This window comes from Brienomyrus brachyistius, unplaced genomic scaffold (genome assembly GCF_023856365.1).
Source record: "Brienomyrus brachyistius isolate T26 unplaced genomic scaffold, BBRACH_0.4 scaffold67, whole genome shotgun sequence".
NCBI lineage: Eukaryota > Metazoa > Chordata > Actinopteri > Osteoglossiformes > Mormyridae > Brienomyrus > Brienomyrus brachyistius.
Genome location: NW_026042342.1, coordinates 164,515 through 184,290, shown reverse-complemented (window position 1 = coordinate 184,290; position 19,776 = coordinate 164,515). Strand labels below are relative to the sequence as shown.

The 19,776-nt window shown below is 45.9% G+C and overlaps 1 protein-coding gene across 2 annotated transcripts; it reads left to right on the top strand.

The window, feature by feature from the left end:
• Window positions 1-1,140: 1,140 nt before the first annotated feature.
• LOC125725427 (UTP--glucose-1-phosphate uridylyltransferase-like) lies at window positions 1,141-19,747 on the top strand. Of its 2 annotated transcripts, none has more exons than XM_049002346.1 (10): window positions 1,141-1,324; window positions 4,458-4,585; window positions 6,246-6,353; window positions 13,319-13,504; window positions 14,264-14,397; window positions 16,378-16,675; window positions 16,792-16,989; window positions 17,607-17,849; window positions 19,189-19,293; window positions 19,378-19,747. In XM_049002346.1, exons 2-10 carry the CDS (start codon window positions 4,487-4,489, stop codon window positions 19,483-19,485), a joined length of 1,479 nt encoding a protein of 492 aa, XP_048858303.1. In that variant the 5' UTR covers window positions 1,141-1,324; window positions 4,458-4,486; the 3' UTR covers window positions 19,486-19,747. The 2 variants fall into 2 exon arrangements, with proteins under 2 accessions (XP_048858303.1, XP_048858302.1); XM_049002345.1 differs by lacking the exon at window positions 1,141-1,324 and adding an exon at window positions 1,770-2,280.
• The last annotated feature ends 29 nt before the right edge of the window (window positions 19,748-19,776 follow it).

Below are 19,776 nucleotides of genomic sequence, written 5' to 3'. Positions count from 1 at the left end.
ATAACATGGGTAACTTTTGCACAAGTGACGGGAATTCCGGATCTTCCGGCTCTTTTTGGCTCCCAAATGGTTCTCCATTTAGAACCATATGCCACGTTTATAATTCAGCCAAATTTGGCAATGTTTTGACCTATGATATGTGTGCACGTATATCATTTAAATTATTCAATATATTTATACATTTAAAATATATTTATACCATGCAACTGAAAGGGCCCAACTATGTCAGCTGCTAGCCGCAGGTGTTAAGAAACACACCCTAGAAGAAGAACGAGAGACCCATAGTAGTGAACGAGTTGGTGAGCGAGGTGAACGAGACTCGGGCTACTGAATGAGAGAGCTGTGTTTCGGTCATAACTGAAATTATCCATCTAGTGGTGTAGTATATAGCCTACATGTATAGTGACTTCCCGTTTGCTGCAGTTGGATTTAAGAAATGCAACATTTAAACTACTTCAAATGATTCTAGCCACAGTTTGCTAATTATGTGATGAGCTGCTAGATTGCGTTTTCAACAAACACGAGTAGGCAATGTACAGTGTTCGGAGAGTTAGACTATAATTCCATCTACACCGAGAAAACGCCACGACGACATAGGAATCCATGGTGGACACTTAAACCCGGGTCCCAGGGGTGTGAGGCAACAGTGCTAAACCACTGCGCCTCCTTGCCACGTCTTAGACTATAATTCAATAACAATACTATTTTATCACATGACTTTATTCGTGGTATTTAGCTTATTTAGCCTAAATGATAAGCTGCGTTGTGACATATCAGAACACAAGTGATTCGGATCTATTTTATGCAAACAGTTAGTGCCATTGAACGAGATGGTGAACGAATCAGAACAACAGTTTAAGGTGAAACGAATCCAACGAACCGTGTCCCCATTCATTTCACTCATCGCCCCAGTTTTCTCTCGGCCATGATGGAATACTATAGGGTACAGTACAGCTCTTCCTCCCACGTCCCGCGTTATGAAACCAATTCCGGCCACGTTTGGAAGCTGCCATTGGTTGGACACCGAAAGGCTATTCTGATTGGGCAAAATGGTATTTTGTTCTACTGTGAATGGTCAATTTAGTTACGCAATAGTGGCTCACCCTTCTATCCACGTATACAACACTTCCGGCAACGAATTGGCTATTTAAGTAACAGCAGACAGGCTTTAGGACGGAGCCCGTTATAAGTGAGTGCCGTGGTGCTGGTGTAGCTTTTGTAAGCTGTTACCCTGATCACGGGTGTTCGTAGTGATCCCGCTGTAGTGCTTGAAGCACCTTATCGTTGGAGCAGTGTTGAGGAAAGCAAAAGTAGTTGTTGAAAGGTGGGTAATGGCTGTTCCAGAGCAGTGGTGAACATTTTGCTTGAATGGCGATGTGGATGCACCGTGACCGCCACTCACTCCCTCCCTTCCGCTTGCATACGCTTCTCCTTCTCAGGGTAGAGCTCAGCGCAAAACTTGGGTGTGCTATAGCGCAAATAAAAATCACGCAAACACGGACCTATGCTGGCCGTTAGCCGCTAGTGGACCCATTGCTGCTTAGCATTTAAGTTGGTGTCATGCATGGGGAGAAATAAGATTGATTCTTGCATCTGTTGTGTGCATATGCCTGCCACAGGCGCAAACCTTGTAGCATGAGCAAGGTCCCTACATATATATAGTCCTTGCCTGTGCGTGGAGGTGTCCCTCACAATAAGGGGCTGGATTTGGTATGAATTAGGAAGCAAGGGGGGTCAACGTATAATATATTACAAAAGGAAAGGGGATTGTATTGGCTGGCGTGAGCCAACCTAAGAAGCGTCCCGTGGTTTATTTATCAGCTAGCGGATCAGGGCTGTTTTTCCCCTCTAAATACGCCCCAAATTAATCATTTATGTTGGTTCATAATCGTTGAAGTATTCATAAGATACAGGCGACTTCTTCCCGGTAAAAAGGATTAAACCAGTCAGGGGTCTCAACATTTAGGCATTTTGAGTTTTTTTTCCCCCTATTTGAAGTGGGAGGGGAGAATATTTGGTTCATTGAAAAGGATTTTATAATCATGCCACGGGAACTTACAGGCTGAATCTATTAAAGAGCGATTTCATCTGTATACCCAATACTTCTATATGCGAAAGCTGTTTTCACGCGTAATTGAACTTCTATAGTACAGATCGGGGTTTTAGAAGCTTTAATTTGGACTTTATCGGAGCAACGTAACGGCGGATCTTAAGAAATTACTTTTACGATAATTGATTCAAAATATTAAGATAAAGGAGAGATGTCGTTATACGTTGAAGGTAAGTGTCCAAGCTGGTCGTTGACAACAGATTTCAGAAAGAAATGTAAGGATTATTTAGATTGTGTGTGAAATATACTGGGTTAACTCGCAACGTGGAAGCATCGTTTTGTTAGACAAGGGAAGATGCTTAAACTGAATGTAGGCGACATTTCAATCACTTTCTCGTTATAAATATAAGGGTTCTGTCATTTCTTAATGTGGTAAAACAAATTAAACGGCATTATAAGCACTTCATCAAATACCCATGTCTGTCTGCGGGTCAGTTTCCTGACGATCGCTCTATTTCATTCGTCTTGTCAGTCATCGTGCCGCTGCAGTTCATTAACCGGAGGAAATTGCAGTGTATGTTCACCGTTGCAAGTCATGTGTTACATCGTCGTTTTGTCCATCGAAAAAAGAAAAGAAAAAACCCCGATGCATATCTGTACTACTGGCACTTTGCAGACTTTGATGAAATTGAAATTCTTGGGAAGTTGTTAGTTTGGAAAATCTTGTTTTTTTCTGACAGTAAAATGAGTTTTCGCTCGACACGCCCTTGCTTGTATATAAATGTTATTTACTGGTCTTTGTTTTTTTTTTTTTACTAATTTTGCTGTACAAATACATGTGTATCCACGATTTTCCCCCCCCAAAAAACTCAAAGACCCCCGAAATGTCAAATTCCTTGTAAACTAGTTCACTATTTGGCGAAGGCTAGGCCTGCTTAACTCGGTCGTTTTTACGACAGCTGTTTTATGGGTACCTCGACTGCAAAATATTTTACTTCTTAGAAGTTCTACTGTTACCTTAAGTTTGCAGCAGTACGTACGCCTACAGCGTAATTTCGTCTCTAACATGAAACTGCTTTAGTTATGAGATTCATTGTTTTGTATTGTGCCGTAGTGTGTCAACAATGACATTTAATCACCAAATTCACTATTAAGCCTTGTGGGGAATGAAGGTCTGAAATGAGCCTAGCACCTTTCTTGGTGTCTGGCGTTCCTAACCCATTTAAGACATGGTGCCATTGACTTGAGGTTATGTCATGGGTTGTGAAATGGCGATAAGTAGCTACTTAAGCATGATAGTGGCTTGAGATTTAAATCCACAGGAACTGTCTGTCTGCAAATGTACTTGTAAATGCTCAGTGGTGTATAATCAGATGCTAAGCAACAAATGACACATTTCTTAGACTAAGAGACTAAGGCCACGGGCAGTGGCGTAAGAGTGAGTTTCATATTGAGGGGACAATCATTTAAATGTCAAGGTTTTTTTTATTATTTGGGGGGTGAAGCAAATTTTTTTATGGGGGGGGGCAACTTTAAAAATGTGTAAGCTGCATGAAATACCAGATAGATACATGAAGAGGAGCAGGTTCTGTGGGGTGTGTGCTGAGGTCTCTCTTTATTCATTATGTTATAATGGAATCAACTCTGAACTCTGGGAGATTGGCAAGAGACAGGCTGCAAACACCTAAGTGTCTTATAGTCTGTAAGTGACGTATTGATTCTACCTCCCTGCATTATTTCAAAGTTTCCTGTTTGATCATCCATCCATTTTCCAAACCGCTTATCCTACTGGGTTCGGCGCCTATCCCGGAAGCAATGGGCATGAGGCAGGGAACATGGGGGGCCAGCCCATCGCAGGGCACACTCACACACCATTCACTCACACACGCACACCTACGGGCAATTTAGTAACTCCAATTAGCCTCAGCATGTCTTTAGACAGTGGGGGGGAAACCGGAGTACCTGGAGGAAACCCCACGACGACATGGGGAGAACATGCAAACTCCACACACATGTGACCCAGGCAGAGATCGAACCTGGGTCCCAGAGGTGTGAGGCAACAGTGCTAACCACTGCACCACCATGCCGCCCCTGTTTGATCATATTCTCTTTAAATACATCTTCAGGTTTAAATGTTTGCGAGTTTGTTTTTGTGTCTAAATTTGTCCGTTAGCCTAATATATGAATATAATTATCTAACAAGGAACTTACTGGTGGTTTTTATACGAAGAGTGGCGTTTCTAGTATTGAGATAGCACTACTATCTCAAATTGTAGAGGAAAAGCCAGAGGCCTGCAAAGCAGGAGAGCAGTGTGATCGTCGCACGATAAGGTGCTTTTCTTTACATTTCTTGCTGTTTCGTTAATGAACTAGATGCTTGCCTGAGCGTTTTTGTCCTCTTCCGCAGGTTTAACCAGCAGGGCCCCCAACAGCGGAATGGCAGAGTTTCAGGAGGTGATGCGGAAGGAGCTGGAAGCGTCCATGCACACGGAGCTGGAGAAGCTGCTGGGCACGGCCAAGGGCGCCGAGGCGGAGGTGAGCTCAGCTCTCCGAGGGGCGGCACGGCGACGGACAGGTGGCCCCCGCGGAGCCGCATAGGCCAAAAACTTCAAAGAGGTGGAATGAAAGGTGTCTCGTTATTTTAAAAATTCAGTTGAAATTCACCGTTTATATACATTTTGTTTTTAATCAATAATAGTGGTCATGAAAGATATAAAAACAAGTTCTCAATGCAAATGATAACCTGTCTGTTTGTAGCCTGAATCACCTGGAATGAAAGGAAATCATGCCAATATGAATAAATACTTTTTCCATCCATCTGTCCAACTCCCTGTTTTTTTGTGAAGTTGATACCTTCTCAATTGCTGGAAAGATGAAGTTCAAGTTGATTTAGTTTCATTGTTATTTTGAGTTTTGGTTTCTCCACACCACCAAGAAGGTTCTGTTCCTGCACTGGGAGGGCAGTGCCTGCATGACCCCTCCTTGTCACTTGTGCTTTCTTCAAAAAGCCCAAAACTGTACGTTGCCTTTACCATGTCACTGTGGGTGTGCACCCAGCACTGGACTGGCATCCTGTCACTGGAGTTCCTGCCTTGAGCTGCCTGTGATCGCCCCCCCGCCACCCTACATTTTAGGTTCTGGATGTTGTACATTACCTGCTTTACACTTCAGAAGAACAACAACTGCTATTCATTCTCAGGATGAGAAACAGGAGGACCACCGATGAAACAGGACTCTGTTCTTTAAAACAAGTCTACACCTGTCTAGCAAGTTTGGACTCTTTGTGCCTGTATCATATGACCATGCATTTGCAAAACTGAATGCGGTTTAAGAACTTAGATGCGACGTATATGCAAAGTGCAGTCAAAACTCCTTTGGAGAGTACCGCTGGGTACGATGCAGACTCTCTGCCACGCTCTTTGGCTCTACAGCCCAGCCCCTTTGGAGGGAACAGATGCCAGTGCAATTAAATGGTTTTTGGAACTCGTAGAGGATTAAAAAATGGTAATCCCAGTGAAGATAATTATGCACTCAACTGAGGGGCAACTTCATAACTGGAAAAGTCAAAAGACGAATGTTCGTGTCTTAATATTGGGAACAAACAGGAGGGGATTAAAATGTTCTCAGTGGAAATGCTTTGCTGTGTGAAGATCGAACAGCTGTCAGATCAAAGGCGATTTGCCAAAGACAAAAATAGTTATAAGCTGTGTGTTCTTCACAACGGGAACCTATCAGCTAGACTCTGCATAGACGCAATGCTTTTTATTGTCATTGGTTTGAAAAGTTTATTGTAGGGGGGAAAAAGTATTAGCAATAAATATTGATTTTATTGAAATAGAGGGGCAGCTGGGACAACCAAATATGTAGGCCGTTTGAAGCTAGATGTGGAGCACACTGAATTAATGCAGTTTATTGGAAAGTCCGCTGTGGCTAGGTTAGCAGGTTTTCTCAGACCCTCACTTCAGTCCTCATGCTGCACGAAAGATCCTGTCATCTGTAGTGTCTGCATATAGATTGATGCTGATATAAAAAATATACGGTAACACTTAAAGCAGTCATCATAATGCATTATAGATACCTTCATAATGCATTATATTGCATTCATAAAGCGTTATAAACACCTTTTCACCTCCTTGGGAGCTCTTTGGCCATATCTGGGCTTTGCTTTACTGCCTTGTCCCATTTTTCTTTTTAGCTTGCCAGGAAGAACTTCGAGGGCTTTAAGAAGATATTCCACAGATTCCTGCAAGCCAAAGGACCTTCTGTGGACTGGCCGAAGATTCACAGACCTCCGGAGGATTCGGTAAGTTGCTGTAGTGGCTGCATCAGTCAATACCACAGTGTTCTCAACACACAGAAAACATGGGGGACTTTTTAAAATAGAAAATTTTTTGTTGGGGGTTTTGCAAGTAAACTGCACCTTGTGTGGCCTAGCATACAGCTAATAAAGTGAGGTACAGGGAGAGGTTGCTCTCCAGGGCTTGTTAACCTCCAACCACAATCCTGTGTTTGCAAATGTCGACATAACTTCTAGATAGTCAACAGAGCTTCAGTTACATGAACTTGTACTGTTATGTAAGTTATTTGGTGTCACTGTCGGTTCAGCCTTCAGATGACCAATCCTAAGTGAATGTTGGTGGCTGCATGGTTTATTTTAGGCAGTGTGATCTCTGAACACAGTTCTACCAACGTGTAAAGTTCAGTTTATTTTATTTATATAGTGCACTTGACAAGCAGCATTTTCACAAAGCTCTGTACAGGTCTGAAGTCACCAGAGATCCAGCCTGAGATGACAGTGACAAGACAAAGTGAGAGTAACTTTGGGCAGAACCAGTAGTTTGATATTTTTGTTTAGTCACAGGAAACACTAAGCAAGCATTGCAAGTTCAGTAATATCTAATTGTTGAAAATATCAGTGTAAAGTTTCCCACCACTGCTTTTGCATGAGCTCTGCATCGGCGTCCAATCCAATCGTTTTTGCTCTTGCTACTCATTTATTGACAGTGTGGCACGTTTATGGGTAATTTAACAAAAAAGTGTGAGAATGAGAAAAGTGAACAAGACCAACAGACATTCAGCTTCTGCTGTTTGGAAATTTTTTTGATTCCATAGAGACGATATTGAGCAAAAGCAAGTGATTTGCCAGCACAACTTGTAGGAACACATCAACTTATTTGACCAAAACTATTTTATAAATATTACGGCGTTTATTGTAGGGATTTTAAACGTCGCTGTGTTAATTTTTTTCCAGCGCTGTGCAGCTCTAACCGACACTGAGACCTTCCCGAATTCTGATCCTGTCGTGAAAGATTAGCGAAACGATGTTACATTTTTTTGTGGAAAAAGAAAGATTCAGTTGCAGTGCAGATTTAGTAACAAATTAAAAACATGTCGTAAGCTGTACGAAACCTTCTCGCGGACCAATACTTTGAGACCTAAGTGCTGAATGAGCTGGTGAAACTACGGGAAGGGGCTGACTGTCTGTCTAGTCCAATCTCCATTATTTCTGTAATTGTGTCTTTAGCTGTGGTGCCATTAACTTTGAAAATTGATGCAGTGTAAATATCGGCTAAGATCAGCACATCAGGCATCTTTATGATTTATGAATATGGCCCAAAATCGATACGTTAACTGATATATCATGCATCACTAGGACCCAGACTCCATTGGAGCTCCATTCTCTTCCAGATGGCCTCAGACAGTACAGGCTCATGATAAAACATGTTCCGTGGAAGGGGACAGCTCCATGAGACTGTGTGAGCAGGTTAATGGAGAGGCAGGCCTCTTCTGGCACTGATGCCGAGCTGGTGAGCTGACAGAGGCTCTTCAGTCCGACCGCGCAGGGACACACTGAGACAGTCTCGGGTTTCCTGCTTTGTCCCAGCTGAAGGGAACATGTCTGAAACGAGAGTGTGGGGGCTGTGAGTGCGTGGGTTACTGAAGGGGGGGGAGAGAGAGAGGAGGGAGAGCAGGCGGTAAGACAAGATCTTCAACGTGGCACGTGACCACATGATCGCCGTGACCCCATGATCGCCGTGACCACGGGAGCGAGTGCAGATTTCAGCGTCTCTGAGCTGGGGTCATGCTGTGCACGTGCCTGTGTTGTGTAAGTGCGAGAACGTAACTAAGCGAGGGGAGCAGAATGTGTGGGAGGGGGGTGCAAGCAGTCCGTGTGACATTTCAGTGGCACCCCCTTCCGATAATCATCCTTACACGCAGTTACCCTATTATTAGCCTGACCCTGCTCTGCTATGCAGAAGCGGCTGTGACACTGTGACCTCCAATGACTTCTCTGGCTCGCCAGGAAGCTGGGGAGGGGGTGATGATATCACCTCTGATCACTGCGGAAAGGGGTCTGCTTTTATTGTCATGTCTGGACTTAGATGCTGGGGGCTAGGTGGTTGTGTAAACGGTTCTCGGTCTCAGAAAGAGACCAATAATTATCAATAACTTTTCTACACACAGCCCTGGATTTTATGTACTTCATTACTTTTCACAATTAAATTGTTGTTTTCTCAAATTGTCTCAGTTTGTGTTTCAGCTTTTCAGTGTTACATGGAGCTGCACAAAACCGGCTTACTGATTGCTGCTCTGACTGTAGAGTATTCCCTTCAAATCAATGCGGTTCAAGTTTGTGCCTTTAGTCTCCACTGTGATTCAAACAGCCCCACCAAGTGGTCTTTGGGCGCATTTGCTTTCAGAGTTTGTCCACTACTACACACCATATGAGGTCTAAAGCTCTGAAATGTCACATTTCGGCCCTCTCGATTGAACACACTGTAGGGGAACTGTTGAAAGCATGGTAGGATGTGTGATGACAGGGTAGTTACTGTCATACTGGATTTGCCCCACCCCATCCTGCTGGTCCTTGTGTGGCCGTTTGCATGTTGTCTTGCGTTCACCATCTATGCAAAGCAAATCATCAATCATCTTTGGTTCGGAATTTCTATCTTTTTCGCAAAGCTCTCTTTATAACAGTCTGATTGTCCAGATTAAATCCCACAGTCTTTGTTTTGTATCATCAGGGTGGGTCAGTCCAGTGGGCAACACATGCGACTGATCGCCTGGACGCCATCTTCTGAGGGGGCAATTTCACTTTTATAGACAGGGGGCGCTGGTGCTAAAGCTGGCCTTGGGCAAGCCTAGGATCTACGGCTGCAGGTAAATAATGGAGCCTGGAAAAAAAGTTTCCTCCTAAATGGAAAGGGGCAGCATGTGAATCAGAAGGTTGCCGGTTCAAGCCCCGCACGCAGCAGAATAGTCACGTCCATAGGCACTTGAGCAAAGCCCTTAACCCTCAGCTCCATGCGTAGCACTGCCAGTGGCTGCCCCTCACTGCCAGTGGCTGCCCCTCACTGCCAGTGGCTGCCCCTCACTGCCGAGCTTCCTCTCAGCCCCATATGTGTCTGTGTGTCATGGTGGGCGAACAGAGAAATCGGACCCCCACAGGTATCAATAAAAGCATTAAAAAAAGAGGATGCATCGTGAGTCACCAACAGCACATGATTTATTGGTTAATGCTTCGCTTTGCCCTTTACCCAGCTTGCTCACTTACTGTTAATGTGTTGTTAGCAAACTTCCTGTGGTTTCCCGAAAGAGACCGTCAGCAGAGACCTGGGTCCTGAATGCGGTTTTCGCACCCACATCTACAGCCTGTGGCTTCTAGCAGGGCAGCAAACTGGAGGTTAAAAGCTTGGAGGGTAGGTTCTATTGCACTAAAAGTTGGGTGGGCTGATGAGTCTGTGTGTTACCTGGTGACGGGGCTGTATTGTCCTACATGTGGTTCTGTTATCCATGTGGTTTTGTTTTACTATGTGACTATTGGTCTCCAGTACTGTGTGACTGAGAGAACTGCTTCATCGAGGGCCCAGCCAGGGGGACTCTGTTTTGGGGATTGAACTGGCCAGATAGTCTGAGTCTCGTTTAACTATGACCAGTCAAACCTGTCCTGGGGGAGTTTCCCAAAAAAGGGCGCAGGCTTCCGAGGAGAGCGATAGCATCTCCCTGAGGTAGCGTTTCCGAGCAGGAGGTTCTCCTGGCCGCTGCTTTTTGAAAGACGCCTCTCATGGGCCACGTCTGCTGGGGTGTGGGCTCTCGGGGGAGCGGCGGCCAGCGCGGGGGGTGTTCTGCTGCACACAGGCTGATTGTGAGGGATTTGGCTACAGGCCCCGCGCTGGTCTGACTTAGGATAGCCGAGCTCTGCCAGCTGCGTGGAGCGATCCATCTAATCCTCAGCGGCTTTAGGGGTCTCCTCTTTCACGGTAACGTGTGGAGGCATGTGTGGAGGTGTGGGAGGTGGGGAACAGGGGCAGCGTCCATGTCAACATTCTCTGTGGTGAGCTAGCCCACCCCTCATGGTCCGGCAAAAGCAGTGACATTTCCAAGCAACCCTTCCTCCTATTGCATGGATTTGCGTTTCATCGTTTACAAATGTGGATCAGCGATGCGGGGCTGTGGGTTTCTTTATGGTGTTATTTTTCCTCTGATGAGCCGTCTTACTCAAAGGTTGTATGAATTTTTCTTTTAGCATTAGCAACGTTAACGGTTTAATGATGGCGACCTTGACCTTGACTAAGAGCTGCGGATTCCAGAAATCTCTACCACCGGCATCACGTTGTAACATCTCTAGCGGCAGGCCTGTATTAACAACTACACTCACTAAGATCATCTGTTTGTTGTACTTGTTATCTTTTAAACATTTATGTAATTACATACAGTGATGCTCTGGCCAGACAAAAAGCCTATTAACTTATTCATCTTCACTGTCTGCCCTTTCGAAAGTGTAGAGCCACCCCTTCACCTTTAGAATTTGTTACAGCACTTACACTCACCAGTCCGCTCAGGACCGAGCCGAAAAGGTGAAATGGGCTTCTGATGACACTCTTGTGTTAAATAAACATAAACGAAATTTACCACAGAAACCCTGGAGAAGCACCAATTATATGCTCGCATGACTATTTATGAACTGCGCCGGCAGCAGTTGGACATCTGGAATGTCATGTGACTTCCAGTAACGACCTTTTAGCCGTGAGCTTGTCGGTGTAGCATAAATACCAGACGCTCCCGGGACTCTAAGGCTGAAGCTGTTTTTCCTGAGCGGAGCAGCTTGAGCTCAGCCACTTGGAAAAGGCATTGGTGAGTCGCACAGAGTCTCCGGGGAGGGGAGTTGCTACATTTCCTTTCCTACTGCCCACTTATGTGCCTCAATCCCTTGAACCTGTCACCGGGTCACTCCGAAAGCTGTAGAGGTCCCTGTTCTAAAGACGCCACCCTTTCCTGTTGCCCAACGTCCCTACAGTTGTGATCAGTGACTGTCCTCAGAAGTCAGCCTGTCATTCTCCTCTTTGTAACGGAAGCCCACACCGTGATCAAGCAACGCATTCAACGTTACACCACGTATACTCTGACGCGTTACGAAACGTCAAACACAGGAGCTATGGAGTAATCGCCCGTCTTGTTTTGAATGCTTCTGTTAGGCCAGAACTCTGTGAGACGTCACTAACGGATGGAAATGGGAGAAGGTTCACCATGCATGGAGTGACTCAAATATCCGATGCAGTACAAACGCATGGCACTTCATCAGACCTGTGCGAGCCCAGGCACAGATGCAGGATGTCATCAGAAATACATGTGAAATTCTTGTAAATAAGATGTATATCTCAGTCTCAGTTTCCCACGATGCCTGTCTTCCGTTTACCTTCATAGCCCGCTAAGTGTTCCTTCTGCTGGTTGTTGCTTCAGCTGATCTGTTGCCATTTAAGATGCCTTCATTTATTTGTGTTTTTCCTCCTTGATAGCTTGTGTTATCCTTGGTACGAATGAAAGGCACGAGAAGAGAAGATTCTCTCTTCTTAGGACAATTATACTTGATTTATTTGAGCTGCTTGATGCAATTGTTTTTATTAGAGAATTGATATTGTTGTGTTTGGAACCCTCGGTTTTGTAAGTTAATTATAAACCCCTTGGTAAGGCAGTTATTTGTATCTTTGTTTGCCGTAATTGTTTCGTTGCATGGGGAGTGGTTCGCAGTTAGGGATTCCTGATGTTTTAGGTAATGTTTCTAGTTAAATTCAGATGTTAAATCCAGCTCAGAAATGGCTGAAATGAGCTAATGGTTGATTTTGGTTTGATGACTGATATGTTTTGCCTCATTTTTTTGTAGCTTTTTAAACGTTGTGCTTAAGGGGCTAGCTTGAACCAGGCATCCTCAGCAGCGGGGCCGTGCTTCAGATGTTTGTTCGATGTTGCGTTTACCGTGCCGTTGTATCGAATAAGCATCAGAACGCATCGTGCGGCTGGGCCCAGAGGCCAGTGTGCCTTTTTTGGAAGGTCGCAAAAATGTCGAGGTTTAATTTGGGGCAGCAGTCAGGTCATCTCTGTGCAGTGTGCAGTGTGCAGTGCCATTGCTTCACTGCCAGAGTCCCCCCTCGGATCTTTGTTATCCCCATTCCCCTCTAACATCAGGTACCCAAATATGAAGCATGGAATGGTGGGATTTTAACGCTGTATAATTAGGAATTCACCACATATGGTGTGGAGCAGGGGCTCTGATCCTGTCAGTACTGGGGGGCAGACAAGACCGTTAGTGTCACATCCTTACAAGTAGCCTCGCGGTCAACAGCCCAGTTGGGGAAGCATGAAGATCAAGTCTGCCGACCATTCGGGACGCATCCGTGACATGACTTCAACTGCACCTCCTTCTGAGTGTGGGGGTGGGTGTTGGGGGGGGAGGGAGCGTTTGGGCGAGTCGTGAGCCGGAGACTGAGTGGTCTCTCCCGCGGGGGCTGAGGAATGAGCTCAGAAAGGACAAACAGGGAATGCCATCTGATTTGTATTCAAATCACCCCACCCTCAGGCAGAGTCACTGCAATGAGTGCAGGCTGTTCATCTGTATGGTGGGGGGGCATTATGTTAAGTGAGTTGACTCCCAAATGGTAGAAGTATTTTTGTCAGATCTCAAATAACAGAAATGTAAAAAATTATATATTTTTTATATGAGAGAGAGAGACACGCACACGAATATCAGATGTGGTACTTGGGCTGCTGTCACTGACTAGCTCCCCTTTTGTCTAGCATGAGTATTGTAATTTTGCACTAATTATCCTTTTCAGGTTTATGGCTGGATGTTGTCCCACGTTGCAGTAGCATTTCAGAGTGTGAAAATTAAACAGCCATCATTCGCATTCCGCCCTCCGGTTATCGTAACGGCATGTTGTCGGAACGCCGCATGCCACAAGTGACCCCCGTCTGGCCCCTCCCACCCCGCAGATCCAGCCCTATGAGAAGATCAAGGCGCGGGGGCTGCCGGACAGCGTGGCGACTAGCCTGAACAAGCTTGTGGTGATCAAGCTCAATGGCGGCCTGGGCACCAGCATGGGATGCAAAGGGCCCAAGAGCCTCATCAGTGTGCGCAACGAGAACACCTTCCTGGACCTGACCGTGCAGCAGATCGAGGTAGGCTGGCTGGCGGCGTCCCATCCGCCACTTTTGGGTCTGTTCCCGGTGAAGGATGCTGTGGCAACAGCCAGTGACAGACTGAAAGACGGCCATGAACTCGGTTTTGACAGAAACATAATCAGGTCACTCAGATTATTGCGAAAGTCATGCTAATATGCCGGTTAGCAACTTGTGTTAGCGGCCTGCAGACTTGTGTATGAGTTGGATGGGCTGAAACGTACCTTTTACCTCTTCATTGGCGTTCCATGGTGTCGCTGTTTGTGTTACGGCTGAAATAGCTCAGCAAAGGGGCTCAGTATCGGGTTTCTATTAACATCCATTCCGCCTGGTCGGAGTTCTGGGAGTGAAGAGCCCCCTAACACAGGTTTCCATGGCAGCAGAAAAGCAGTCCTCCCTGTCCTCCAAAACAGAGCCCCGTGCCCCCCACCGCTCACTGGCTAAAGCTTAGACACATGGATTTATTTATCTCTTTCTGGGAAAACGGAGCAGATGTCTGCTTGGTTTTAGGTGCTGTTTGCGGAAAGGCAAGTTGTCTGGCCGGCCTGTGCAGCCATTGCAGGGCTGGGGTCTTGCTTAGGCAGGCTGCTGTTTTCCAGGGTCCTTGACCAGGCTGACCGACTGACTCCAGAAGGAGGATGTATAGCATGCTGGGCCTCCTGTCTTTCCAGCTGGTTTGACTGAGGTTTCCAGGTCTGACGTGGCCTTAGATGACCAACCCTTCTGGAAAACTGGCCCCTGTCCATGTTTTTTTTTCAGCACCTGAACAAAACCTTCAACGTAGAGGTGCCTCTAGTGTTGATGAACTCGTTCAACACGGATGAGGACACCAAGAAGATCCTGCAGAAGTACGCACATCACCGGGTGAAAATCCACACCTTTAATCAGAGCAGGTATGTGCCGCCCTCTAGTCCTGACCCCTGTTACATCAAACGCTCCCCTCTAAGGCGTGTAAGTCAGGGTTCCCCAATTCTGCTCCTGGAGGGCCAGAACCCAACACAGTTTTCAGATCTCGCTGTTCATACACACCCACTAAACCTGGTAAGTAGCTGATTACGGTGTGTTTGGGCAGGGAAATCTGCAAACTGTCGGATTCTGGCCTCCAGGATCAGAATTGGGGAACCCTGACATAAGTCACTGCTCTGTGCTGCTTCATTTATTGCAGACCCAGTTCTGGTCTGTGTTACATCATAAGTTACATCTTATTCACTCTGGTTCTTAGATCTACTCCACCTTGTTCGCTGTGATTCTGTTCTCTACTACACCATGTTCATTAGGCTCTAGTCTCCACCACACCATGTTCTCCTTTATAACCATTCATTAATTTTTATGGGTAACACTCTAATCCCAGGGACGACAACCTGTAACCCTAACCCAGCCCTAACCTTGACCATATCTAACCAAACAACATACAAGACTTTCGGCATTTTTAGTGTTTTGATTGCATTCACAGATTTTTTGCATTCAGTTCTTCATAACTGAAGAAGTGGTCGAAATAGCGTTAAAATATCAGGTTTTTATTACATTGTGGAACATGTGGTCCCCACACTGTAATATGTATGTGACACACACACACTCACTCATCCAGCTGCATGTATTTGAACTGCATGAGGAGCACTGCGTACTCCCTGTGGGTACCTATGCAAAAATGGGAGCAAGTTGCACTCTCAGACGGGGGTGCGGTTTGAACCTCCAGCCCTGCAGCCTATAGGGGCAAAAGGAACAATGTGTTACTCGGCACCTGTCCGGAGGAGGTGCGCGCATCACTTGTTTAGGGTTACGATTGATGGGGCAGTTAATCGGCAGTTAATCGGCAGTTAATCGGCAAGTCAGGGAGTGTCGAGTTACTGTTGAGTTCTTCCATATTTTTTCATTATTTTGAAAATGATCATTTTTGCATGCAGCTTCCTAAATATCAGACATCTTTGTCCTTTTCAGGGTTATAGTTGATGCTTTGGCTTTACTGCGAGTTCATGGACCAGCGGAGCCGTGTGTCTGCAGCATCCAGCTGCTCTCTGATGTCACATCCTAATGCACTGGATGGAGACCGTGTGCCTGTAACAGTACTGACATACAGCAGGATAATCTATGGCAGTATTGCATTTGGAGGTTAATGAAACCTATTAATATATAGCCTTCAAAGGAGTATAATGCACTTAGTTTGATTGCCTCTGGGATAGGAAAGCATATAAATGGCTCTGATTTTGAAGGGTGCAATTTGATTGGATTATCGGAGAGGTGAGATTGTTCTCAAGGGCAGATGTTAAGGGCTGTAGCTATGGTATTATTTGTAGAGGTTTTATCGGGGTGAGGAGGTGCAGTTTAAATCATGAGCAGCTGCTAATGTAGCATCCTTCAAGATTCTGCCTGTGATGTGCTGCTGGGGTTTCCCAACGCGGTGGATATCTCTGCCAGGATATCGTCCGCACCAGGAAGTCGAGCTCATGGTCTACTCATAGTCCTGAAATATATAAGGGGGTGTCTGCTTTCTGCCCGCCAGTGCATTTGCATTTATTAGTGTAGTAAATGTTCTTATCCAGAGTGGCTTACATGACTGCTAAGGCAAAGGAGTAAAAGGTAGGATGAATGGTGACGAATGTAGCAGAATCCACAGTGAAGGGCGACAGGCCTGTATTATATAACATGATGGAAGGATCACAAAAGGCTGCTGCAAAAGAGTCTCACCCAAGATCTTTGTCTGATCATTCTCAGAAAGTCTGCTGCTGGCTCGGTCTTGTACACTTAGATGATGCCACATCGGAGTTTTACTTCTGTTCTTAAGGGTGCATTTCCTGATTTTATTAAATGGTCACCAGAAGACTGCCTAAATTAGTATCGTAGGCACAATTCAACCAACCCAAGGTCCCACCTAGGTACCCGAGGATCAACAAGGAGTCCCTCCTCCCAGTGGCGAAGGACATGGGTTTGTCAGGAGAGAACGCAGAGGCCTGGTACCCCCCTGGCCACGGTGATATCTACGCCAGCTTCTACAACTCGGGCCTGCTGGACCAGCTAATCGCCGAGGGCAAAGAGTATATGTTTGTGTCCAACATCGACAATCTGGGTGCCACGGTGGATTTGCACATCCTGCACCACCTGATGAGCCAGCCGGAAGGCAAGCGATGCGAGTTCGTTATGGAGGTCACCGACAAGACACGGGCCGATGTCAAGGTAGGCTCCTCCTGCCGCTGACAGTCATCTTTAAGACCTGGTGTTTGGTCCGTTATTAGTTACTGATGTAGACCTTCGGAGAAAATGGTTATTGACGCTGAAATCTTCACACTTAGGGTGGGACGCTGATCGAGTACGACGGCAAGCTCAGGCTGTTGGAGATAGCGCAGGTGCCTAAGGCCCATGTGGATGAGTTCAAATCTGTCACCAAGTTCAAGATCTTCAACACCAACAACCTGTGGATCTCCCTACCTGCAATCAAGAGGCTGCAGGAGAAGAACTCCATGGACATGGAGATCATTGTGAACCCTAAGGTAAGTACTAGGGCACTAGATGGGGGCTGAGCCTGTTCTTTGTGTGCCAGGACTCTGAAACCATAGATGTGCACGGATGTGTGGAAACACTGGGAATGGTTAGCTATGACTGCAATCAGGAGAAGTGACTCCCTTTTGAAGAAATCCTAGCCGAAGAAATTAATGCCAGCTAATACCTGCACAGTGCCTTGTACTTGCAGTTTTCCCCTCTCGAGTGACTATTTACTGTGTTTCTCCAGCTTATTGCAAGGTCTTGTATTCACAGTGGGATTCCAACTTCACTATGAGTCTTGAAGTGAGAAAGTTCTTTATTTCCCAGGTTAATCATCAAGCATCCAGTACTGAATCTTACTTTCTTTTGCTTAGAGTGTAGAGCATCGGTGGGTAGCTAATGTTAGCATACACATACTCAGCAAGCGGTACTGTTTTGAAGCCTTGTTCCTGCTCTTGGTAACAATGCTGTATTTATATTGTGGTTTGAGAAGGCAAATTACCCTGGATGACCCAAGAAATGAATACATTACAGTGTAAGCACTGTAATGAAAATGTAGGCTTGGTCAATGCTGTTCTCCTGTCTGAGTTTGTGCTGATGGCTGTCCCTCCCCTCGTGTGACCAGACTCTGGACGGCGGACTCAACATCATCCAGCTGGAGACGGCGGTTGGAGCAGCCATCAAGAGCTTCGACAATGCGCTGGGTATCAACGTTCCACGTAGCCGCTTCCTGCCCGTCAAGACCACCTCAGACCTGCTGCTGGTCATGTCCAACCTCTACACGCTGGATGCTGGCTCGCTTACCATGAGCAAGAAGAGGGAGTTCCCTACAACACCCCATGTCAAGCTGGGAAGCTCCTTCACCAAGGTATAGGACAACCCTCTGCTCTCCCATGCAAGAATGTATGGAGTAGATTCCCATTGCAGCTCTTATTAGACATGCAATTCAATAATAGGGCAGTGGGTTGAATAGCACTATTCCCTCATGTCCTGTTTGGGGGTTCGAGGTAATTAGTATGTTTCTCTGGTCCAGTTCCTTGCTGAAATCCAAAAATATGCAGTTCGTATTAGTCTCCGCCTTGGCGCCACGTTTGTTGAGTTTGCATGTTCTCTCCGTATTGTTGTGGGGTTTCCTCCAGGGACTCCGGTTTCCCTCCACAGTCCAAACACATGCTGAGGTTAATTGGAGATGCCGCATTGACCCTAGGTGTGCATGTTTAAATGAATGTTGTGTGAGTGTGCCCTGGCCATCCTGGGCTGTTCCCTGCCTTGCACCAATAGCTTTCGGGTTAGGATCCAGACCCTGAATAAGACAAGCGGGTACTGATGGATGGATGGATGGATGGTCTAAGGTGTTCCCAGTCTTTTAACCAAATGCTTGCTGGGATAGACTGTAGGTCAACACAGAAACCCTATATTGGACATGCAGTCATGGATGATGGATGAATGTAACTAAAGACTTTAATATCTGTTCCACAATGCTTTTTTTTGGGACACCTCGGATTGACCGATTTGTATTCTTAGCTTTTAAATGGACCTACTGTGTAGACTGTTGCCGTGGAAGGTTGAGCTTCTCTTTGGGTGGGCTTTCTGATGCTGAATGATGAATAGACACAAAGAGCAAGCTTGCATGCCAGGAAGAGCAAAGAGGCCCCCCCATCCAGGGTGCCGTCATGCTTGCAGAAGCAAAATCGGTGTAAACGTGCGTCTGGTGCTCATACGGAATGGTCCATTTTAGCTGTCGGAATAACAGACAGCTCAAGCTATACCTTCTCAACACACTTCTATTGAAGTTAATCCTTATTCCCCCTTTCCGCTTTTATCCTGTTAGTGTTGTGAGCACTTTTGCTGATAATGATTTGCTTCTAACGTTCAGCGGTAAGCTTTTCTGCACTCTTGTTTTATCCTAGCCCAGCGGTGCTTATGGGAGTCATGTCATGTGACTTCACCTCCTAAACCTTCTGTCTTCATATAATTAAGCAAGAGTGTAATGAGGGGTGTCTAATTATAAGGGCCAGCACTCAGCAGAAAAGCTAGTCCCCATTACTTTGGTAACAAAAAGTAAATGTCAGTGATTGTAAATATTGGGAGTGCCTTTGGGTTCCATTAATTAGCAGGTTTGAGCATAAGTTGTGCATGCTCTGATTTAAACTGTTTGCTGAGAGATTTTGGCAGACTATCCCAGCAAACTTTCTGTCCATCTGCAGGTCCACGACTTCCTCATGAGATTCGAGAGTATACCAGATATGCTGGAACTAGACCACCTGACTGTGTCTGGAGATGTCACCTTTGGAAAACAGGTTTCTTTGAAGGTGAGGATTCATAGCATCGGGCCTGTGGGTAGCAATGATACGTCTGTCGCTTCCTTCCAATAATTGCTCTCCATCTCCCTCCAGGGAACAGTTATCATCATAGCCAATCACGGAGACCGAATCGACATTCCGGCAGGCGCAATGCTGGAGAACAAGATAGTATCAGGCAACTTGCGCATCCTCGACCACTGAGGCCTTTGACCCCCCCCCCCCCACTGCTTCAGTCACATGACACAGAAAGACCCTGGACTGTTATGGGGAAGAAAATAACTACCTTACCCCTACTTTGGCCAAACACAAAAAATAGGGCGTTCCACTACTGTGAAACACATACTTAATGTATTGTTATTAATGCAGCCAAAGGTGTTGGATAGCCGTTGTGTTTGGCACTGTATCCAGCTACTATCTACTCTGGATTGTTAGTCTCAGTATTAATTAAAGTGCAATAGGGATACAGCATGTGTGTGTGTCTTTTTCAGGTGG